Source organism: Vicia villosa, linkage group LG5 (genome assembly GCF_029867415.1).
Source record: "Vicia villosa cultivar HV-30 ecotype Madison, WI linkage group LG5, Vvil1.0, whole genome shotgun sequence".
Lineage (NCBI taxonomy): Eukaryota > Viridiplantae > Streptophyta > Magnoliopsida > Fabales > Fabaceae > Vicia > Vicia villosa.
This window is the reverse complement of record NC_081184.1, coordinates 43,502,226-43,522,613: the sequence shown is the minus strand read 5'-3', so window position 1 is coordinate 43,522,613 and position 20,388 is coordinate 43,502,226. Positions and strand designations below refer to the sequence as shown.

General features: G+C 36.4%; 2 protein-coding genes across 2 annotated transcripts; both read right to left on the bottom strand.

Annotated features, from left to right (window-relative positions):
- Positions 1-4,633: 4,633 nt before the first annotated feature.
- Positions 4,634-5,848, bottom strand: LOC131604584 (uncharacterized). Its single transcript, XM_058877018.1, has 2 exons — positions 5,592-5,848; positions 4,634-5,477 (listed from the first exon to the last, which is right to left on the bottom strand). The coding sequence occupies exons 1-2, from the start codon at positions 5,846-5,848 to the stop codon at positions 4,634-4,636; spliced, it is 1,101 nt and encodes a 366-aa protein (XP_058733001.1).
- Positions 5,849-10,704: 4,856 nt separating this feature from the next.
- LOC131604582 (secreted RxLR effector protein 78-like) lies at positions 10,705-11,133 on the bottom strand. Its single transcript, XM_058877017.1, has one exon. It carries the CDS (start codon positions 11,131-11,133, stop codon positions 10,705-10,707), a length of 429 nt encoding a protein of 142 aa, XP_058733000.1.
- Positions 11,134-20,388: the final 9,255 nt, after the last annotated feature.

The following is a 20,388-nucleotide window of genomic DNA, read 5'->3' as shown; positions in this document are numbered from 1 at the left end:
TATTAATGGAATCATGATCAATTCTTGATCAAATGATGGTTATGCACTCCATACTTGATGTTTGCCCAATGATTAAGGTTTGGATCATGCCTTGATTGTAATTGACCTTTCAATTTGGATCAGTTGACTGTGAATTATCTGGATTATGTGAATGAGCCATGCTTTGAGATTTGAGCCTTGCTTTTGTTATGAGAAAAGTATGGGAGGTAAATTTTGGGGTATGACACTTGGTATGAACGCTTAAGTTCTTTCCTTCTAGATAATGGTTTCACTAGAGGAAAAGTGGACACTACTCTCTTTTGTAAAACCTTTGAAAAGGATATTTTAATTTGTCAAATATATGTAGATGATATTATTTTTGGAACATCTAATGCTACACTTGGAAAGGAGTTTGCTAAGTCTATGCAGGCTGAGTTTGAAATGAGCATGATGGGAGAACTCAAGTATTTCCTTGGAATACAAATAAATCAAACATCAGAAGGAACATATGTTCACCAAACCAAGTATGTGAAGGAACTTCTGAAGAAGTTTAATCTTCTGGACTGCAAAGAAGCCAAAACTCCTATGCATCCAACATGCATCCTAGGTAAGGATGAGGCAAGTAAGAAGGTAGATCAGAAGTTATACAGAGGTATGATTGGATCTCTTCTATATCTGACTGCTTCTAGACCTAACATTTTGTTCAGTGTTTGTTTGTGTGCTAGATTCCAATCAGATCCTAGAGAATCTCATTTAACTGCTGTTAAGAGAATTCTAAGGTATCTGAAAGGTACTACTAATGTTGGCTTAGTTTACAGAAAATCTAAAGAATACAACTTAGTAGGATTCTGCGATGCTGATTATGCTGGAGACAGAATTGAAAGAAAAAGTACTTCAGGAAGTTGCCAATTTCTTGGAAGTCATTTGATCTCTTGGTACAGCAAGAAGCAAGCAACTATTGCTCTATCAACCACAGAAGCAGAATATGTCGCTGCTGCTGGTTGTAGTACACAGATGCTCTGGATGAAGAGTCAGTTAGAAGATTATCAGATATTTGAGAGTAACATTCCTATATTCTGTGATAATACTTCTGCTATATGTTTATCTAAGAATCCTATTCTTCATTCAAAAGCTAAACATATTGAGATTAAACATCATTTCATAAGGGACTATGTTCAGAAGGGTGTCATATCTTTAAACTTTGTTGATACAGACCATCAATGGGCTGATATCTTTACAAAACCCCTGGCTGAAGATAGGTTTAAGTTCATTCTGAAGAACATCAGTATGGATTTATGCCCAGAATGAGAAGATGAGAAGTTCTCATGTATGAGTATCTTCTGAAATGAATGTGGAACATTTTTTTGTCAGAAGTTCTGATTGAAATCTTTTAGAAATTATGATTCGGTTATTACTAACGTTTCATTGTCTAAGTTGATTCAGAACCTCTTTTAAAGCAAAACAGCTGTTACGTTTTATCTCGGGATGGTAAACCTGTCGTTACTATTCGTGGATAAACGTGCGTGCAGTTGAAGGGACGCCGACCATAGGTAACTGTGCTAGTCACCTCATTTGTCTTTATTATCTCTCCTCACGTCACGTAACATTAAATGCTATTCATCATTTGTTTTATTTTATTTTGTTTAAATACTCTTCAAACTCTCCTCTTTCCCTCTCATCTTTGCATTCCTCATCAAGTTCTTCTCTCTCTCTCTTCCATATCAAACCCTATTTTTTTCGCAAACCCATCATGAACTCTTCATCAAGCCCAGGAAATAATGAAAATGATCAAAACAACAAAAGAAAAGCTGTTGAAACATCACCTTCCAAACCCAAAAAGATCAAAATCACCTATGATCCTCTCAAGGTGAATCCTTTCGAAGCAATGTTGTCTGGAAATTATTCTAGACGAGTGTTTCATCCTCCTGGTGAAAGCCCTCCATCATCTCCATCTTCTTCCTCATCTTTCGACCTTCAAGACTCAGCCTCCTCCTCATTTATCCTTTCCTCTCCCTTAATCTCTTCTGAAGAAGTCTCTTCATCTTCACCTGCTGGGAATGTTGTCTCTGGTAAAGATGGTGGCAGATCTGCATCAGAACCAAGTCTCCCTGACTCCTCGCCTGAAAGCCCGAGAAGCAGTCAATGAAGCGTTTCACTCCTTCATGGCATGCTGGCACAGACGTTGTCTTAGCTAGGGTCTTAGGATTTGGTCTTTGTAGTTTTCTTTTCCCTTGTTGCATCTGCTTGTTAAACATAGGAACTTCTTGTAATCCTTTTTTGATTATATATGAAAAGTTTCTTTAATTTACATTCCAGTAAATATTTTATTTGTCGTTTTATGCATCTGATTTTTTTTAAAAATATTCTTTTTGATGTTATGACAAAAAGGGGGAGAAGATAAATGATAAATGATTTGATTAATCTATCAGTTGCTGGGTAAAGGCTCCCACACATTCACTAACAAGAACTGCAAGTTCTATATGGTTTGAGTGTTTTGCAGGTACAGAGAAGTGAAGTGAATCTTCAGAAGCAAACACTAGAAGCAAAAACCGTGGAAACTGAAGCAAGCTGAGTGCTGTCAAGCTTCAGAGATCAGAAGCACTGATAATAGAATTTGAATATCATTGTCTATCCTGTTCTGACAAAATTCTATTTGCTATGATACATATAATGTTATGGCTCTGATACATTATTTGCTCTGATACATTATTTCAGCCTATATGGCTCTGATACATATAATGTGTTCAAACATACATTTTATGTTCTAACTCATTCATGCTGACTTTTGTCGTTTAGTTTTTGTTCTGTAACATTTCAGGATGTAGAGATGCTCTGATGATGCTCTGGTACATTCAACAATGTTCTGATACAAATCTAGCATGAAGTGATGTTGGTAGACATTCAAAGTTCTGAAGCTATCCGAGGGAAGCAGAAATCAGAAGATGTGAATGTTCTAAAAGATCCAGAAAATTCAAATTCTGAAGCTGTCCTGAATGGAAGCAGAAGTCAGAAGCTGTGAATGTTCTGAAGATCAAAGAAAGTCAAGTTCTGAAGCTGTCCTGAATGGAAGCAGAAATCAGAAGCTGTGAGTGTTCTAAGGATCTAAAGAAATTCAAGTTCTGAAGCTGTCCAATGGAAGCAGAAGTCAGAAGCTATGAATTCTCTGAAGGCAGAAGCTTATATGATTGTCTCTACCGAAATAATCAGGGAAGTCTTTTATCAAAGTTCTTCGAGTATTTATTTCAGGGGGAGATTATTTATCTCAGGGGGAGATTGTTAATCTCAGGGGGAGACATATTCATATGCTTATGCTATAGCTGTGTAATTTGTCTTTTGCCGTCTACTCTTTCTGATCGCAAATTCATATCATTTATATATGTTTTTGTCATCATCAAAAAGGGGGAGATTGTTAGAACAAGATTTGTTCTTATCAATTATCTTAGTTTTGATGATAACAATAATATGAATTTTGCTTAAGATAATATGGTACTCTAATCCATTGCAATTTCCCTTTCAGGAAATATATATAAAGAGTACGCATGATTCAGCGCTCAGAAGTTGTATCTCAAATGGTTCAGCATGCAACATCAGAACATGGTCTGGCAAGACATCAGAAGATGGTCGAAGCAGAATCAGAACATGGACCTATGGAAGCATCAGAAGAACATGAGATCAGAAGCACTGAAGATCAGAAGATGGTATCACGCTCAGAAGCACTTCAAGGTCAGAAGATCAGAAGATGCTATGCACCAAGCTGTTTTGACTCTGATGATATTCAAACGCAGTATTCACAAACATCAGATCAGAAGGAAGTACAGGTGGCAGACTACGCTGACTGACAAAAGGAACGTTAAAAGCTACTAAAGGCTACGTCAGTAGACACAGCGTGAACAAGGCTCGAGGTAGTTGACAAAAGCGTATAACATTAAGTGCAATGCTGTACGGAACACGCAAAGCATTAAATGCATTCAACGGTCATCTTCTCAACGCCTATAAATATGAAGTTCTGATGAGAAGCAAGGTTACCAATTCTTAACAACTCTGAACGAAAATAAACCTGCTGAAACGCTGTTCAATCAAAGCTCAGAATCTTCATCAACTCACTACATTGCTGTTGTAATATTTTAGTGAGATTAAGCTTAAACGTTAAGAGAAATATCACAGTTGTGATTATCGCTTTTAAGAAGCATTTGTAAACTCTTGAATAGATTACATTAAGTTGTAAGGAACTAGAGTGATCAGTGTGATCAGTATACTCTAGGAAGTCTTAGCATTTGGCTGAGCAGTTTGTAACTAGAGTGATCGTGTTGATCAGAATACTCTAGAGAAGTCTTAGGAGTGAACTAAGCCTAGAGTGATCGTGTTGATCAGTAGACTCTAGAAAAGTCTTAGAGGGTATCTAAGCAGTTGTTCCTGGAGTGATCAGTGTGTGATCAGAAGACTCTGGAAGACTTAGTTGCGGACTAAGTGGAAAACCATTGTAATCCGTGCGATTAGTGGATTAAATCCTCAGTTGAGGTAAATCATCTCTGCGGGGGTGGACTGGAGTAGCTTCGTTAACAGCGAACCAGGATAAAAATAATTGTGCAATTTATTTTTATCGTCCAAGATTTAAAGTCACACTTATTCAATCCCCCCCTTTCTAAGTGTTTTTCTATCCTTCAAAACTCCCTTCAATTTCCATTCTATAGACCTGTTCCCCCATCTCAGATTCTTGGCTTTTGCGAAGTCTAGTGGCGAGGTCTTGGATTTTATCCTCTTGATCTCGAGCTTTGCCAACCAACTCTTGGATTTGTGCTTCTAGATCTATTTCAATTGTTCTCTTGTCTTTCAATGCTTGGGTATACCAACCCCTTAGTCTTTCATTTTCCAGATTAACATCTTTTATTTGTTGATTGTGGGAATCGAGGTTAAAGTTTGCACTTATGAATCCATCAGTTGCCCGCTTCCTTTTGAGCCTCTCTTTGTCCACCTGCTCGTTATTTTTTTGAATTTGTTCTTCTTTCTTCTTAAGCTCATATTGTAGCTGATTTTTCTCGTAATTAAGGTCATAGAGATCATGCTCTAGCCGATCTTTTTCTCTCTGAGCTTTTTCAAGGGAGGCCTTTAGTTCTTCCACTTCTTCCACTGACATAGGAAGCGGGTCTGGTACATCTGACTTATACGCCGGATCAATATCAAATGGTAACTTGTTGATTTGGACCCTGTTTATAACCCACTGAGTATAGGCTTCTCTGGCCACAGCATTATTCTTACTATACTCTTTTTTATGCACTTTACCCCAAGCTCGAATGATACTCTGAAGTATCTTTGGATCCTTTTTACCCATGTCATGAAGCAACAATTGTTTCAACTCTTCTTCGGAAGGTTTATCTTCTAAAGGATGCCCAAGTTGACGTAAAGCCAAAGAGGGGTTATAGTTGATACACCCCCTTGTTCCAATCAACGGTATATTAGGAAATGTTCTACATTTATAAGCAATTTTTCTGATATCCAACCTTCTAGCATACCACAGTATAGAGTCAGCATTAAGAGCCCTCAATTTTTAAGCCCATCCATGTTTATCCAAGTTCGGAATCAAATAATCATCCTTATAAAGATGAGACACGAACCATGAAAATAACAAAGGAATGCAACAGCGTAGTGCACCTCTTCCCTTTTCATAACGTGCATTGATGGCATAATACACGTCAGCCAGCAAAGTTGGAGTAGGATCTACGTTCAACACTTTTACAACCCAAAATACGTTGATGGCGGTGGGGTCAACATAATCAGCATCATTTGGAAACAGAACCAATCCAAAAATCAACAACGCCAAGCAATCCTCACAAGCCTCCCATTCTTTTTCTTTTGCAAAGGCGAGAGCCATATCTTCCAAATATTGTCCTTTTACTCCTTGAAATTTTCCCTTTTCTTTATAATTAGGCACAAAATCAGTATATACGATATTCCCAATGCCTTAGCTAAATCCTCAACCTTAGTAGTTTGACCAATTCCCACATAGACATCCTCTTTGATTTTGGAGAATCCCAAAATCCTATCGAATTCTTCCAATGTAGGCGCTAGTTGAAAGTTTTGAAAAGTAAAACATCTCAATGGCACATCATAAAATTGGATAAGGGCAGTAATAGCATCTATTTTCACATTCTCACTAAGTAAGTCAAGGGTTTTTCCGTATTTACGAACAAAGCTCTTCACAGACTTGTTGGGTAATTCCTTCCTAATTTGCTTCATCTTTGTCAAATCTGGAAACATGACACTGATATGGATAGTCGGTTTCTTTTATTGATTCATTTTTTTATGCTCACCAAAACCTTTCCTTTTTTTTATATATATATATATATATTTTTTTTGAAGAATTCCTGTGAATAAGACATAAAAAAATGAATATTTTAAAATTTAAATGCATGCATGTATGATAATGTAATTCGATGGTGGGATGATGATAAGGGTATCCTTAATGAGTAGGTTCGTTCTAAGGATAATCTACCCTCCCCACTCAGGGTGGCTTTTCAAAGGGTATCATGAATGACGCTAAAGGGAAAGGCACCGGGGCCTCCCTTTAGCGGAGCCTCTTTGTAGACCGAGACTTATCTCATAGGTCGTAAGGTCTCACCATGATGTTTTATTTTAGGTACAAAGACTCATTGGTCAAATCCTAAGTCCTGACTCCAAGAGAGGCGAGCCCTCTTGAGACATTTCTCGGAATTTGACCGACTCTAGGCGAAGTTGTCGCAAAGACTCGTAGGGATGTTAAACCCCTTTGGCCAATTGACAATCCTTCTCTTAATGGTTCTCACTTTATTCGAAATATGATCCCACCAATAAAATATATATATGAAAAACAAATAAATAACAAAATAACAAATAAAACAATATAATAAATAAAACACAATATGAAAAATAAACGCAAAAATAATAATAAAACCCCAAAAGAAAACCTAGACCTAAAGGTAGGGTATACTCTAATTTAGGGAATCTTTCCCTAACAGAGTCGCCAGCTGTAGCAACCGGATTAAAAAAAATTCGAGTCGCCACCATTATTTTTATCCTTAGGGATGGGAATTAAAAGGATAACCCTATATTTTCAGAGATTCTAAGTTCGCGAGTTTATTAAATAAGGGGAAGGTGTTAGGCACCCTTTATTTCCCTTATACTCAAGGGGACCCCCTATAGATCTAGGTTTTTTAGGGTTTCAGAAACATTATTTTCATATTTATAAAAGAAACGGGATTTATTTATTTATTAAGGGAACTCGCTTCAATTTTCGATTGAATGCCTACGTATCTCCTTATGGAGAATCAGAGTCCCAATTCGTAGTTCGGGTTTGGTTTGTGTTTTTTATAGGATTGTATAATTACTTTTGAATTCTCCTTTGAATTTCGTCCGGTTTAAAAAATAAGGTAATTGTGGGCGTAGTTCGAAGTTTAGTAAGAAAAACAATTGTACAATCCTTTTTTATGAGATTAATATATTGATATTGTATTAAGTTAATAAAATAGTTTTAGATACTATAAAATTTTGATTAAATATGTTTATGACAAATAAATTAAAATTTAGTGAATATATGTGTTAAAAAAATATTTGAAAGTTAATAAAATAAGAGATTTATCCTAAAATATCCAAGTTGGTGATTTTTATAAAATATATTAAATAACTATATATTAAACAAAATTAGAAATTTATAATGACATAAGTTTAGTAATTTAATTAATTAGAAGACACCGGGGTGTTAAACTAAAATTGGAGGTGTATTATAAAGGATAATTAGGTTCAGATGTAAACCTGAACCCAATAAGATAGGAGGGGTGTATTTTACACTGCTTTTGTAAAAAAGAGTGAAATTACGGGTGTAAAAAACATTAGGCCAGACCCATACAGCTAACACCTTGATCCGTTAGGATCAGGTGTGGGGAGGAACGCGCGTTTAGGATGCGCTTGCGTAATCAGGTGCATTCAATCCGATCGAACGACTCCCAAGGTCTGGCCTCAGGGCTATTGATCTAGATGGACCGTTGGGATTCAAGTTAATAAAAGGGTGTACATTAAGGAAAGAACGCAGGATCTTGTGACATAAAAAAACAAGGGGAGTATTATTTAATTCATTTCTTTTATTTCTATTTTCATTTTTTATTTTCTCAGAACCTTTATCTCTCTTAATCTCTTCCACTTTTCTCTTATCTCTTTCTCTCTCACCCACAAGAACACGTTCATAAACAAAAACCCAGAATATCATCCATAAACAAACCATAGATTCCGAAAATCCCCAACCCAAACATGCATCTAAACAACAATAATTTCAAATATTCAAGCTAAGCGTTAATCGTGGTTACCTCAATCCAGAAATTCTTTTCGTATAGCTTTCCTCTCCGTATCTGATCTTCCTTCTTTGCTATGAATCACAGGTACGGCGGATTTACGGTGATTTGGGGTTTCAGACGTGAAACCCCAATCGTAAACAGCGGAGGGCTTCTTTGAAGCTTTAGATTTAGAGTTCACTCGAGATTCTTCTACTCCTTCTTCTGAATTTTTTTCGATTATTTTTCGTCGGTTAATTTTTCGATCCTTTTTTCGGTAGCCTTAGGTTTTTGATTTATAGTTTTAAAATTAGAACGAATTAGGAATTTGGTTTATGTTGATTAATGTCACAGATTTGATCTGATTAGGTTTTGGTTTAGGGAAGATTAGATTGAATGGTGTTATGATTTGTTAATTGATTTTATTCAATTTTGGTTTTAAGGATTTGATTCCATAAATGTATTTGGACTTGTTTATTTTTAAGAATGGTTTTGATGGTTTCTGATTCGTGTTTGATACATTGCGCAAGATCTGGTTCAATTTTGGAAATATTGTATATATGTGTTAATTGTGATTAATTATATTTTATTTTGGGACTTCTGGTTCTTAGGCCATTTTATTTGAGTGTGGTTTTGAATGAGGATTTGGCAAGATCGTGATATCTCCTCTGTGATTTGGCTTCGGATATTTGCAACAGATTTTTGTATCCATACTGTTATCGTTATATTTTCTCTTTTGGTTCACTTTTTCTCTTAAGTTATCATAATAATGTATTGATGACAATAATAAATCCTATTCCTTTTTCTTTTTTTTTTGAATAGGCAATGGAATTAAAAGAGAGCATAAGGGATGCTCACCCGAAAGTACACAACGGAAATACTCCTACCGATCAAAACAAGAAAGCGGAAGGGTATTCCAAGAGTAAAAGTTACAATAAGATTTACGCCTATAGAAGGAGCAAAGCCACCTCCAAGAGTTGTACACCACCCCACCCCAACATTCATTAAAGCTAAAAGACTCCTCTTTGAATATAATAGCATTCCTTGACATCCAAATACCCCACACCGCCGCCAACCAAATAACCGCTATCATGTCTCTTAACACCGAACCTTTCACATTATGCATAGCAAACGGGAACCTAACAAAGTCCTCGTACGAAAGATCCTTGATAGTGCCAATCCACCGATAAGTCTTCATCCACACTTCCTTCAAAACTTCACAACCGCCTAAGAGATGTTCAAGGTTCTCATCCTCCTTATTGCAAAAGACGCAAAGTAAAAGACTAGAATCTAAAATGCCCCTTTTAAATAGTTGGTCCTTCGTGGCTATACGATTGTGGATGATTCTCCATCCGAATAAAAGAATCTTAGGCGGAGATTTTACCTTCCATAAATGCTCAGCAGCTTTAACAATGTTAGGGTCAAGAGGAGGACCGGACATTTTTTCAAAAAATCTGTTGTAACAAGATTTTACCGAGAAAATTCCGTCCAAGGAAGGCGCCCATACGAACCTGTCAGTTTCGTTAATGACTGGGACGCAGTCTTTGATATGCTGCAGCACCTCTGTCCGCAGCCCCTCATCCGACTCTGCCAGCATACCGAAAATAGCACCTTCATTCCAGTCCCAGCCATTACTATGGAACCCTCCTGCTACAGCCACGGACAGCAGATCATTACCGGCTGCCACCAACAGATCCGGATAAGCTGCAGCAAATGGTTGCTTCGCTGCCCAGCATCCATACCAGAACGGTATGTCCACTCCATTGCCAATGATACAGTCCACTGCCCCTGCAAAACCATGAGTTAAAAGGGAAATATAATTGTCAGATATGAGCAAGTCCCTCCACCAAATCAAGTCGGTCTTCTCAATGACAGACACATCCCCAACCAACACTTTCCTCTTCACCTCTCCGTATCTAGAAGCAAGAATTCCACGCCAAACCGCATCCTCATCCGTCAAGATTCTCCATTTCCATTTACTCAACAACGCTAAATTCATCACCTCAACATTCTTCACTCCCAAACCTCCTTCGTTTCTCCCTTTACAAACCGTCTCCCACCGAACCCAATGGATAGTTCTTCTACCCTCTCTACCACTCCAAAGGAAGGAACTTTGAATAGACCGAATTTCGTTGAGAACCTTCGAAGGAGCTTTATAGAAGGACAACGAATAAATGGGTATGGCATTTAAAACAGAATTAATCAAGCTCACTCTTCCCGCTATCGAAAGGTTCACTCCTTTCCACACCGCTAGCCTTCTTCTAAGATGAGATAGCAAATCCTTCCACATCGATAATTTCCTAGGACTATCTCCTACCCTCACGCCTAGAAATTTAAAAGGCAAAAAACCAACTTTACACGCAAGAAAACTCGAAGCCGCTTCCATGAACCAATCTCCCACATTGACTCCATAAATGTTACTCTTGTTTTAATTAACCCTCACCCCCGACATAATCTCAAATCCTCTAAGAATAGACTTAATGGTCCAAATATTCGCGAGATCTCCTTCCGCTATAAATATTGTATCATCCGCGAATTGAAGCATACCACACGCATCAATTTCGTTATAAAGAAAACCTCTAAAATCACCCAACGAGGTAGCTCTATTCATAAGGCCCGTTAGAACTTCCGCGGCTATGACAAACAAAAACGGGGACAACGGATCACCTTGGCGGAGGCCCTTTTCCACATTAAACTCCTTAGTGACACTCCCATTAATGATAATGGACAAAGAGCTAGTAAACACACATCCTTCCATCCACCTTAACCATCTTTCCCCGAACCCCATTTTCTTAAGAACAAACCTCAACAAATTCCAACTTAACCGATCATAAGCTTTCTCAAAATCCACCTTCATAACGAAACACCTCCTCTTCTTTCTTTTGGCCAAATCCAACACCTCATTCACCACCAAAACACCATCCGAAATATTTCTCCCCGGAACAAAGGCCGTTTGGTTATTTGAAATCAACTTCCCTAGGACCCTTTTCAACCTACATAAATCCTATTCCTAATAACTAACCATTACCAAAAAATTGGGAATAAGTCTAACGTATCAATAACTAAAACTTAGGCCTAATAAAACTAGAATGGACTTTATATATATATATATATATATTTTATATTCGTTTTTCTTAAATAATAAAGGCCTAATAATTGCTAAATAAAACAACAATAAAATCTAAATTAATATTTTGTCTAAAACATAAAGATATGAAATTTTAATAACCACTAAAACACTGATTTAAGACTAATAGTAAAATTATAATTAAAAATATAAAATTCAATAACAAAATAAATACTTTTAAACTATAATAATAATAATAAACAGAAATTAAAAAAGTAATTTTGTGATTTTTAAAACGGAAATAAGGTTAGTAACAAAATGAAGAAAAAAATGCTTAAAAATAATAGTTAATAATTATAATAATAATAAATGATACTAATTTAATAATAGTAGCAATAAATAAAAAAGTAGACTCTTTTTTTTATTTGATTTTATAATAGTAACTATTTACAAATTAAACATTCTAATTATGCTAATAATTAATACTAAAAATGGCCACTAATAAAATTTAATAATAATAAAATTTAACTAATTTTATTCTAAATTAGCACTTTTTTACTAATTGAAAAAGGTAGTAACCGTTTCTTTTCTTTTTTTTTTTTTGAATTAATATTTCTTTTATTTTTGGATTTTTTGTTTACTAATTGAAAAAGTAAAAACCCTAATTCTAAATATTTAATATATTAATTATATAATAAATTTAATTAATAATAACAAAATAGTATTTATGATATCATAAATATGTTTGTAAAAGAAATAAAAAAAGGTAAAGCCAAATATCTTGATAATTAGTTGACCACCGAGTCAACTATATATATTTGTAGACAAAATTTTGAATAGTCTACCCCTTATTTAATCAACCCTTTAATTATAAATTATATCATTCTAACAAAACGAAAATACTCCTAAATCAATTTTATCACAAAAATATGCATCCCTACTTTCACTGAAATATAATTTATCAATAAAAATGAATTTCTAGCTAAATGCACTAATACTAAAATTAAAATAATTTAACAAGTTTAATAAAACTAAGAATTTACCGTTCGCCACTAATGAGGGAAATTTGGGGTAGTATGACACACATACCTGATCCTTTCAATAGTGGTTCAGAATAGACGCGAGTCGATTCCGAAACGCTTTTGCCTAAGTTTGAAATAAATCCGAAAAATTCTGAGGCATCTATTCACCTCCCTCTAGATCCTTAAGCCTAGCGTCTAACAAGTGGCATCAAGAGCTCTGGTTTATTCCGTGCTACGTGAAACACTTATTGGAAAGATGGCTTCCAGACCTAAAGGGGCTCACAATAGAGCTCCAGTTTTCAACGGTGAAAACTATGGCTATTGGAAGGATTGTATGTGCGTTCATATAAATGCAATTGATAGGAACATTTGGACAGCAATTGTTAATGGTCCCTTTCAAATTACCATGACAAATGCAGCTGGTGCTGTTGTCCCTAAACCAGAAAATACTTGGGATGCTGAAGATGAAAAGAGATATGGATACGATTGGAAAGCGAGAAACATTCTAATATCAGCTCTAGGAGTTGATGAATACTATCGTGTTTGCCATTGTAGATCCGCTAAAGCTATGTGGGACACATTGCAAGTTGCCCATGAGGGCACGGATGATGTCAAACTAGCTAGAATCAATACGTTAACTCAAGAGTTCGAACTCTTTCACATGGAAGATGGTGAATCCATCGAAAACATGCAAAAGAGATTCGTGCATCTTAAAAATCGTTTAAATTCTCTTGATAGACCTGTTTCCAATGCAATTGCTACTAAAAAAATCTTAAGATGTTTAAACAGGGAATGTCAACCCAAGGTTACAGCCATAAAGGAAGCAAATGATCTAAATACCTTAGACATCACCACTCTCTTTGGTAAACTTGAAGAACATGAGCAACATCTTAAATGCCTTGACATGCATGAGAAAAGGGCAAAGAAAGATAAGAACATTGAGAAGGAGGTAGAGAAGAACTCAATAGCTCTAAAGGCTTCAAGCTCCAAGACCTCAAAGCAAGAGCAAGAGGATAGTGATACTAGTGATGAGGAAGACTCGGATGATGAGGAAATGGGACTGTTTGTGCGAAGGTACAACAAATACATAAAGAAAAATGGAGCAAAACACTCCGACAAAAGCTTGATCAACTATAGGAAGCAATTCAACAAGTACAAACAAGATGAGAATAACAAAGGAAAATCCAAAGGTCCTTGTTTCAATTGTGGTAAAGTTGGTCATTACAAACCGGATTGTCTATACCTTAAGAAGGAGAAAGAGAAGAATCAAAGCAAAAGTTACAACAAGCCTAGAAGAGCCTATATAGCATGGGAAAGTGATTCATCTAGTGAAGACTCATCAAGCGATGAAGAAGAATCAGCAAACTTATGTCTTATGGCTCATCAACATAAGAAAAAGAAACGTGTAAGTCATCTTAAACCCGAACTTGTAAATAAGGTATCTCATTCTCAATTAAAATTAGCTTTTGAAGAACTACATAGAGATGAAATTGAAGCTTTCAAACTTTTGGCCTCAAATAAGAAATTTTTTTCATATCTTGAATCAAAAGTTGAGAAAACCGAAAAGGATATGGAAGCTTTAAAACAATCTATGCTAGATATTCAAAAGGATAAAATTGAGGAAGATCATACATCATGGTTTGGTTGTGAGACATGTCATATTTGGCAAAAAGAAGTAAGAGATCTAAAGGCCAAATTAGATAAGGCTCTATAACCAAAAGTGACTTTTGCGGTTGATCCAAATAAGTTCAAAAGATCGTATACTCCTTTATATAGTAAATACACTTTTGTACCAAGAGAATCAACTAGCAAAACATCATATTACTTGTCACTATTGTTGCAAAAAGGGTCATACCATTGAAAAATGCAAATTAAGGAGGATTTTAGTTCCTAAAGGAGTATTTCAATGGCTGCCTAAGTGCAACAATTTATGTACTCACTACCAAGGACCCAATGAAAGTTGGGGACCTTCCACTCTAAATTAATTTTGCAGGAAAAGTGTCTTAACATTGCCGAAAGGTTGTGGTTCCTTGATAGCGGATGTTCAAGACACATGACGGGAGACATATCACTTTTTGTTGAGTTCCACGCAAAGAAAAAGGGATATGTCACCTATGGATACAACAATAAGGGAGCTATACTTGGTAAAGGAAGTGTAGGTAACCCTTCTACCACAACTATAACTGATGTGTTACTAGTAGAAGGTCTTAAACATAATCTCTTAAGTATTAGTCAATTGTGCGACAAAGACTTCAAAGTAACCTTTACAAATTCTGGCTGCACAATAGAACATACTAAGAAAAGAGACATTATGTTTAATGGCATAAGAGTAAACAACATCTATATGCTGAACTTGGACGAAGTATCTAAGTCAAGTGCCAAGTGTCTCATTGCTCTACGCGAAGACTCATGGCTTTGGCATAGACGCCTTGCCCACATAAATTTTGACTTACTTAATAAGGTTGTCACAAAAGACTTAGTAATCGGTTTACCAAAAATAAAGTTTTCAAAGGATCATCTATGTGATGCATGTCAAAAGGGGAAGCAAACGAAAACTTCTTTTCAATCAAAAAATGTGGTTTCAATATCACGTCCCCCTGAGCTTCTTCACATGGATCTCTTTGGCCCTTCAAGGACTAAAAGCATAGGTGGAAACATCTATGGTTTTGTCATTGTTGATGATTACTCTAGATTTTGTTGGACAACTTCCTACCTAGTAAGGATCAAACTTTTCCAGCTTTTACTCAATTTGCAAGGTTATGTCAAAACAAAATGAACACTAAAATAGTTGCAATCCGTAGCGATCACGGTGGAGAATTTGAAAACTATCTGTTTGAAAAATACTGTGATAAACATGGAATTGAACATAACTTTTCAGTTCCTAGAACACCACAACAAAACGGAGTGGTTGAACGTAAAAATCGTGTTCTAGAGGAATTGGCAAGAACAATGCTCAATGAGGTTAGTCTACCTAAATATTTCTGGGCTGATGCTATTAGCACCGCATGTTATGTTTTGAATAGGATACTAATACGTCCTATACTAAACAAAACACCATATGAATTATTAAAGGGTAGAAAACCAAATGTGTCACATCTCCACGTATTCGGTTGCAAATGTTTTGTGTTAAATAACGGTAAGGATAACATTGGGAAATTCGATGCTAAAGCTGACGAAGGCATCTTTCTTGGTTACTCTCAATCTAGTAAAGCATATAGGATTTACAACAAAAGGTTACTTATAGTTGAAGAGTTAGTTCATGTGCCCTTTGATGAATCTTATGCAAAATGTGTCGAGAAAGGTATATCTTTTGATAGTGCAGGCCCATCTACTAAAGATATTGTCAAAGATAAGGAAGACGAAAGTGAAAGTGTTGCAAAGGAAGATGCTAAGCAAGAGAAAGATGAGTCTCATGATAATGTTGAAAAAGAAAGCATCTCAAACAACGAACAACTTCCTAAGGCCTGGACAAACGTAAAAGATCATCCAATCGACAACATAATAGGGGACATCTCAAAGGGCGTTACAACACGCTCCATGGCAAAATATATTGTTAATTTCGTGCATAATCAATATGGAAAGACCAAATGCAAATCATGACCAAAATAGAAAGATTTTTATTCAAGAAAAATCAAATTTTCTCAACAATGGAAAGATTTGATTCAAAGGCCTTTTTGATTCTTTTTTTGACCTAAATTGCATCTCCTATAAGTACTAAACACAAGGCACAAGGGTTGGGACGAAAAATTGAGAGAGAGGCATACTTGCAAGAACAAAAAAATCATTAAAGAGCTTGGATTCGGTTTTGGGGAATTGGAGGCTTTCAACGAGATTTAAAGGTTTCAAAAGTTTCCTCAGGAGATTTGGGACGTGTCTGGATCGCTACACTGCAACAACACCCCCAGAATTCCTCCATAATAGCCAAGGTATGTAGTTTCAAAAACTGGATCGATTAGCATAATATGTGCATGTTCATGATGTTTTGATCGTATGTTTGGGTTTGTATCATTGCTGTGAACGTTTCTGGGTTAATTAATTGTGTTTTGGGGCATCATAGTGCAATCGGCCATTGGAGGCCGAGCAAGGTCCTAGGGTTTCGTTTTGGGGGTTTTCTTTAGGGTTTAAATTAGGACGAATCAAGGGCGTGGTTAAATTCGCGTGGGGGAGACGAACAATCCTGATAGGTCGCGCCTCATTTATATTTGTGCATGTGCGAATCGCTATTTTCGTAGGTCCTGATTTGCTACAGAAAAACCGTAGCTATTTCATAGCTAATTTTCAGATAAGTGCAGGTTCTTTGGGGAAGATGATGTGTTGTCACATCCTGGTTCGTTGGTTTGAAAATTCGCGCGCTGATTCCTTTTAATTTTGGCGTTTTATATATATTTGAATGAGAAGGATTGTTAAACACGCGTGCAATACAGCTGGGCTGGTAGCGAATCGTTTGTGTGAGCGTAGGGGTGGGGGTTCGAACCCTCGCTCCTGCATATTATTTTTCCAGATTTTCATCCTAGATCCTATGTGTCTGCGTGCTTGTAGTTTTCCATGTGCCCTCAGATCTGGACCCTTCATCCAGTCGTCATTCAGATCTAACCACCCAGATTTAGCTCCTTATACCATACACCCTATTAACAACCACACTGAATCAAAACCCTAATAAACTAATTTAATTTTAATTAACTTAATTGTTTTAATTAAATTCTTTTAATATGTTTATTAATAATAATATCTTATTTTTATAAATAAATTATTATGTGATGATTATAGAAAATTTCTAATTTGTTATTCGTGCCGATTAAATCGATTAATCGCTATGGTTAACAATATTTTTAATTAAAATGTTATTTAATTAAATAAAATATGATTTCTATTATTTGGTTAAATGGTTGCAACTATTTTATTAGTTGTGATGATTAACCGTTTTTCCCTCGATTTAACTTGTTATTCTTTTTAATCGAATCAATCGATTGCGAGGGGTAACAATGCATATAAAACTCCATAAAAATTATTAAAATATACCTTAATTCATTATTAGTGATAATCGAATCAATCGATTAAAATTGGTAGTGATGCAAATTTCAAATCTTTTAACTATGGTAATTGAATCAATCGATTATCGCGGTTAATAGTGCCAAATCAGGGTTGTACGCCCTAAATCCTAATAATTCTAAAATTCCATTCAAACTACAATTACAAACCCAAACTGCGATAGGCTGACCAAAAAGCCTCTAAAAAACCATATCAAATCAAATTCCAACTCTAAATGGCGTACAACTCTTCCCGAACTACGTAGACTCTGATCCTCCCTAAGGAGGTACGTAGGCACTTGGCAACAAGGCGAGTCCCCCTCTTCAAAATCTCAATCATGTCTTAAAATTCTGTTTGCCACATTTCTCCCTAATTTTCTGCCATGCAACCCTAATCTTTGATTGTTAGCCTTTAGGAAAGGGCTGAGGGTGCCTCATACCTTCCCTCAGCCTGATTATAATAACTTACCCTCAATCTCTTATCTGTGTAGGGTTTCCTATTCGCCCTTCAGAATAGGTGGCGACTCTCTAAGTATAATTTTTAGGCAGGTTGCTACAGCTGGCGACTCTGCTGGGGACGCACTTTTAGTGAATTATTATGCTCCTAAGGCTTGAGTGGGTTTAGGTTTATGGTTCGTGGTTTGTGGTTTAGGGTTTGTGGCGCATTTTAGGGTTGGCAAATTGCCACATTTAGGGTTTGGGGGAGGTTCATCTTTTAATGTACATTAAATTATTTATTTGTTTATTTGTTTTATGTTTGTTTGTCTGCCTGAAAATATCTGCTTTATTATTGTATATTTTGCTCTATTTTATGTCAGTTAAACCTTAAATGTGGGAGTTAACCTTGAGGTCACTAGGGGAGTACGAATCTCCTACGAATCTCACTGATAACTCCACTCGGAGTGGGTTGAGTGTTCGGAAAGGTCCAAAACGAGGCTTGACTTTGTTGAGGGCTGGACTGGATACTTGGCTGATCTCTCCGAGAACCTACCCCAAAAATTCGAACCTCATGGATAAAATGAGTCGTTTTAAAATCCGAAGAGACAAAGAGTCTCGGAGGCTACGAATGACCCCATGAGACCTTCTAGAACCCCCCATAAAGGTTTCTGTATAATCAATCCCTTCTTGCTGACTATAACCCTGAGCCACCAGTCTGGCTTTGTTTTTTACCACTTCACCTTTCTCACTGAGCTTGTTTCTGAAGACCCATTTTGTACCAATTATATTGAATCCATCTGGTCTAGGAACAAGATCCCAAACATCATTCCTTGTAAACTGATTCAGTTCTTCTTGCATAGCAATTATCCAGTCTGGATCTTCTAGAGCATGATCAACAGAAGTTGGCTCGATCAAAGATACAAGACCTAATTGACAATCTGCATTGTTCTTAAGAAATGCTCTTGTTCTGATTGGATCATCCTTCTTTCCAAGAATGACATCTTCTGAATTACCAGAGATAAGTCTGGATGATCTTCTGACAGATGGTTCTTCAGAAATACTTAGATCCTCCAGAGAAGCTGATACTTGATCTTCTGGTTCTTTGCTTCTGAGGAGCTCTGCTTCTGATGCGTTGCTTCTTGGCTCAACAACTTCTGATATATCAATATCACAATCTGCAAAATTATCAAACTGCTTTGGTTTTTCAGAACCAAGCTTATCATCAAACCTGATATTGATTGATTCTTCTACAACCAATGTTTCAGTATTGTATACTCTGTAGCCTTTTAAGCGTTCAGAATATCCAAGAAGGAAACACTTTTGAGCTTTGGAATCAAACTTACCAAGATGATCTTTAGTGTTCAGAATAAAGCATACACATCCAAAAGGATGGAAATATGAAATGTTGGGCTTTCTATTCTTCCACAATTCATAAGGAGTCTTATTTAGAATAGGTCTGATAGAGATTCTATTCTGAATATAGCATGCAGTGTTTATTGCTTCTGCCCAGAAATGCTTAGCCATATTGGTTTCATTGATCATGGTTCTGGCCATTTCTTGCAGAGTCCTATTCTTTCGTTCTACAACCCCATTTTGCTGTGGAGTTCTAGGACAAGAGAAATCATGGGCAATACCATTCTCTTTGAAGAATTCTTCAAAGGATCCGTTCTCAAATTCACCACCATGATCACTTCTGACCTTTATGATTTTACACTCTTTTTCAGATTGAATCTGAATGCAGAAATCAAAGAACACTGAATGAGTCTCATCCTTGTGTTTTAAGAATTTTACCCAAGTCCAGCGGCTATAATCATCTACGATGACTAATCCATATTTCTTTCCTCTGACAGATGCTGTTTTGACTGGTCCAAACAGATCAATGTGCAAGAGTTCTAATGGCCTTGAGGTAGAAACAACATTCTTAGACTTGAATGCAGGTTTGGAGAACTTGCCCTTCTGACATGCTTCACAAAGAGCATCTGATTTGAATTTCAGATTAGGGAGTCCTCTGACCAGATTCAGTTTGTTAATCTGAGAAATCTTTCTCAAACTAGCATGACCTAATCTTCTGTGCCAGACCCACTGCTCTTCAGAAACAGACATAAGACAGGTCACCTTCTGACTCATAAGATCTTGCAGATCTGTCTTATAAATGTTGTTCTTCCTCTTGCCTGTAAATAGGATTGAGCCATCCTTCTGATTTACAGCCTTGCAAGACTTTTGATTAAAGATTATATCATAACCATTGTCACTCAATTGACTGATAGATAAGAGGTTATGAGTTAATCCTTCAACAAGAAGTACATTAGAAATGGAAGGAGAGTTACCAGACTTTATAGTTCCAGAGCCAATTATCTTGCCCTTCTGATCTCCTCCAAACTTGACTTCTCCTCCAGACTTAAGCATCAGGTCTTGGAACATAGACCTTCTTCCTGTCATGTGTCGTGAGCATCCAGAGTCCAGGTACCATGACATGTTGTGCTTTGTCCTTCTTGCAGCCAAGGATATCTGCAATAGGAATAATCTTATCCTTAGGTACCCACATTTTCTTGGGTCCT

Excerpts from the sequence above, each read along its gene's own strand:
- LOC131604582 (XM_058877017.1), bottom strand. The coding sequence starts at position 11,133 with ATGAAGGTGGATTTTGAGAAAGCTTATGATCGGTTAAGTTGGAATTTG.
- LOC131604584 (XM_058877018.1), bottom strand. The coding sequence starts at position 5,848 with ATGGCTCTCGCCTTTGCAAAAGAAAAAGAATGGGAGGCTTGTGAGGAT. Across the intron at positions 5,478-5,591 it reads ATTCCTTTGTTATTTTCATG|GTTGGATATCAGAAAAATTG; the intron begins GTTCGTGTCTCA and ends GTATGCTAGAAG.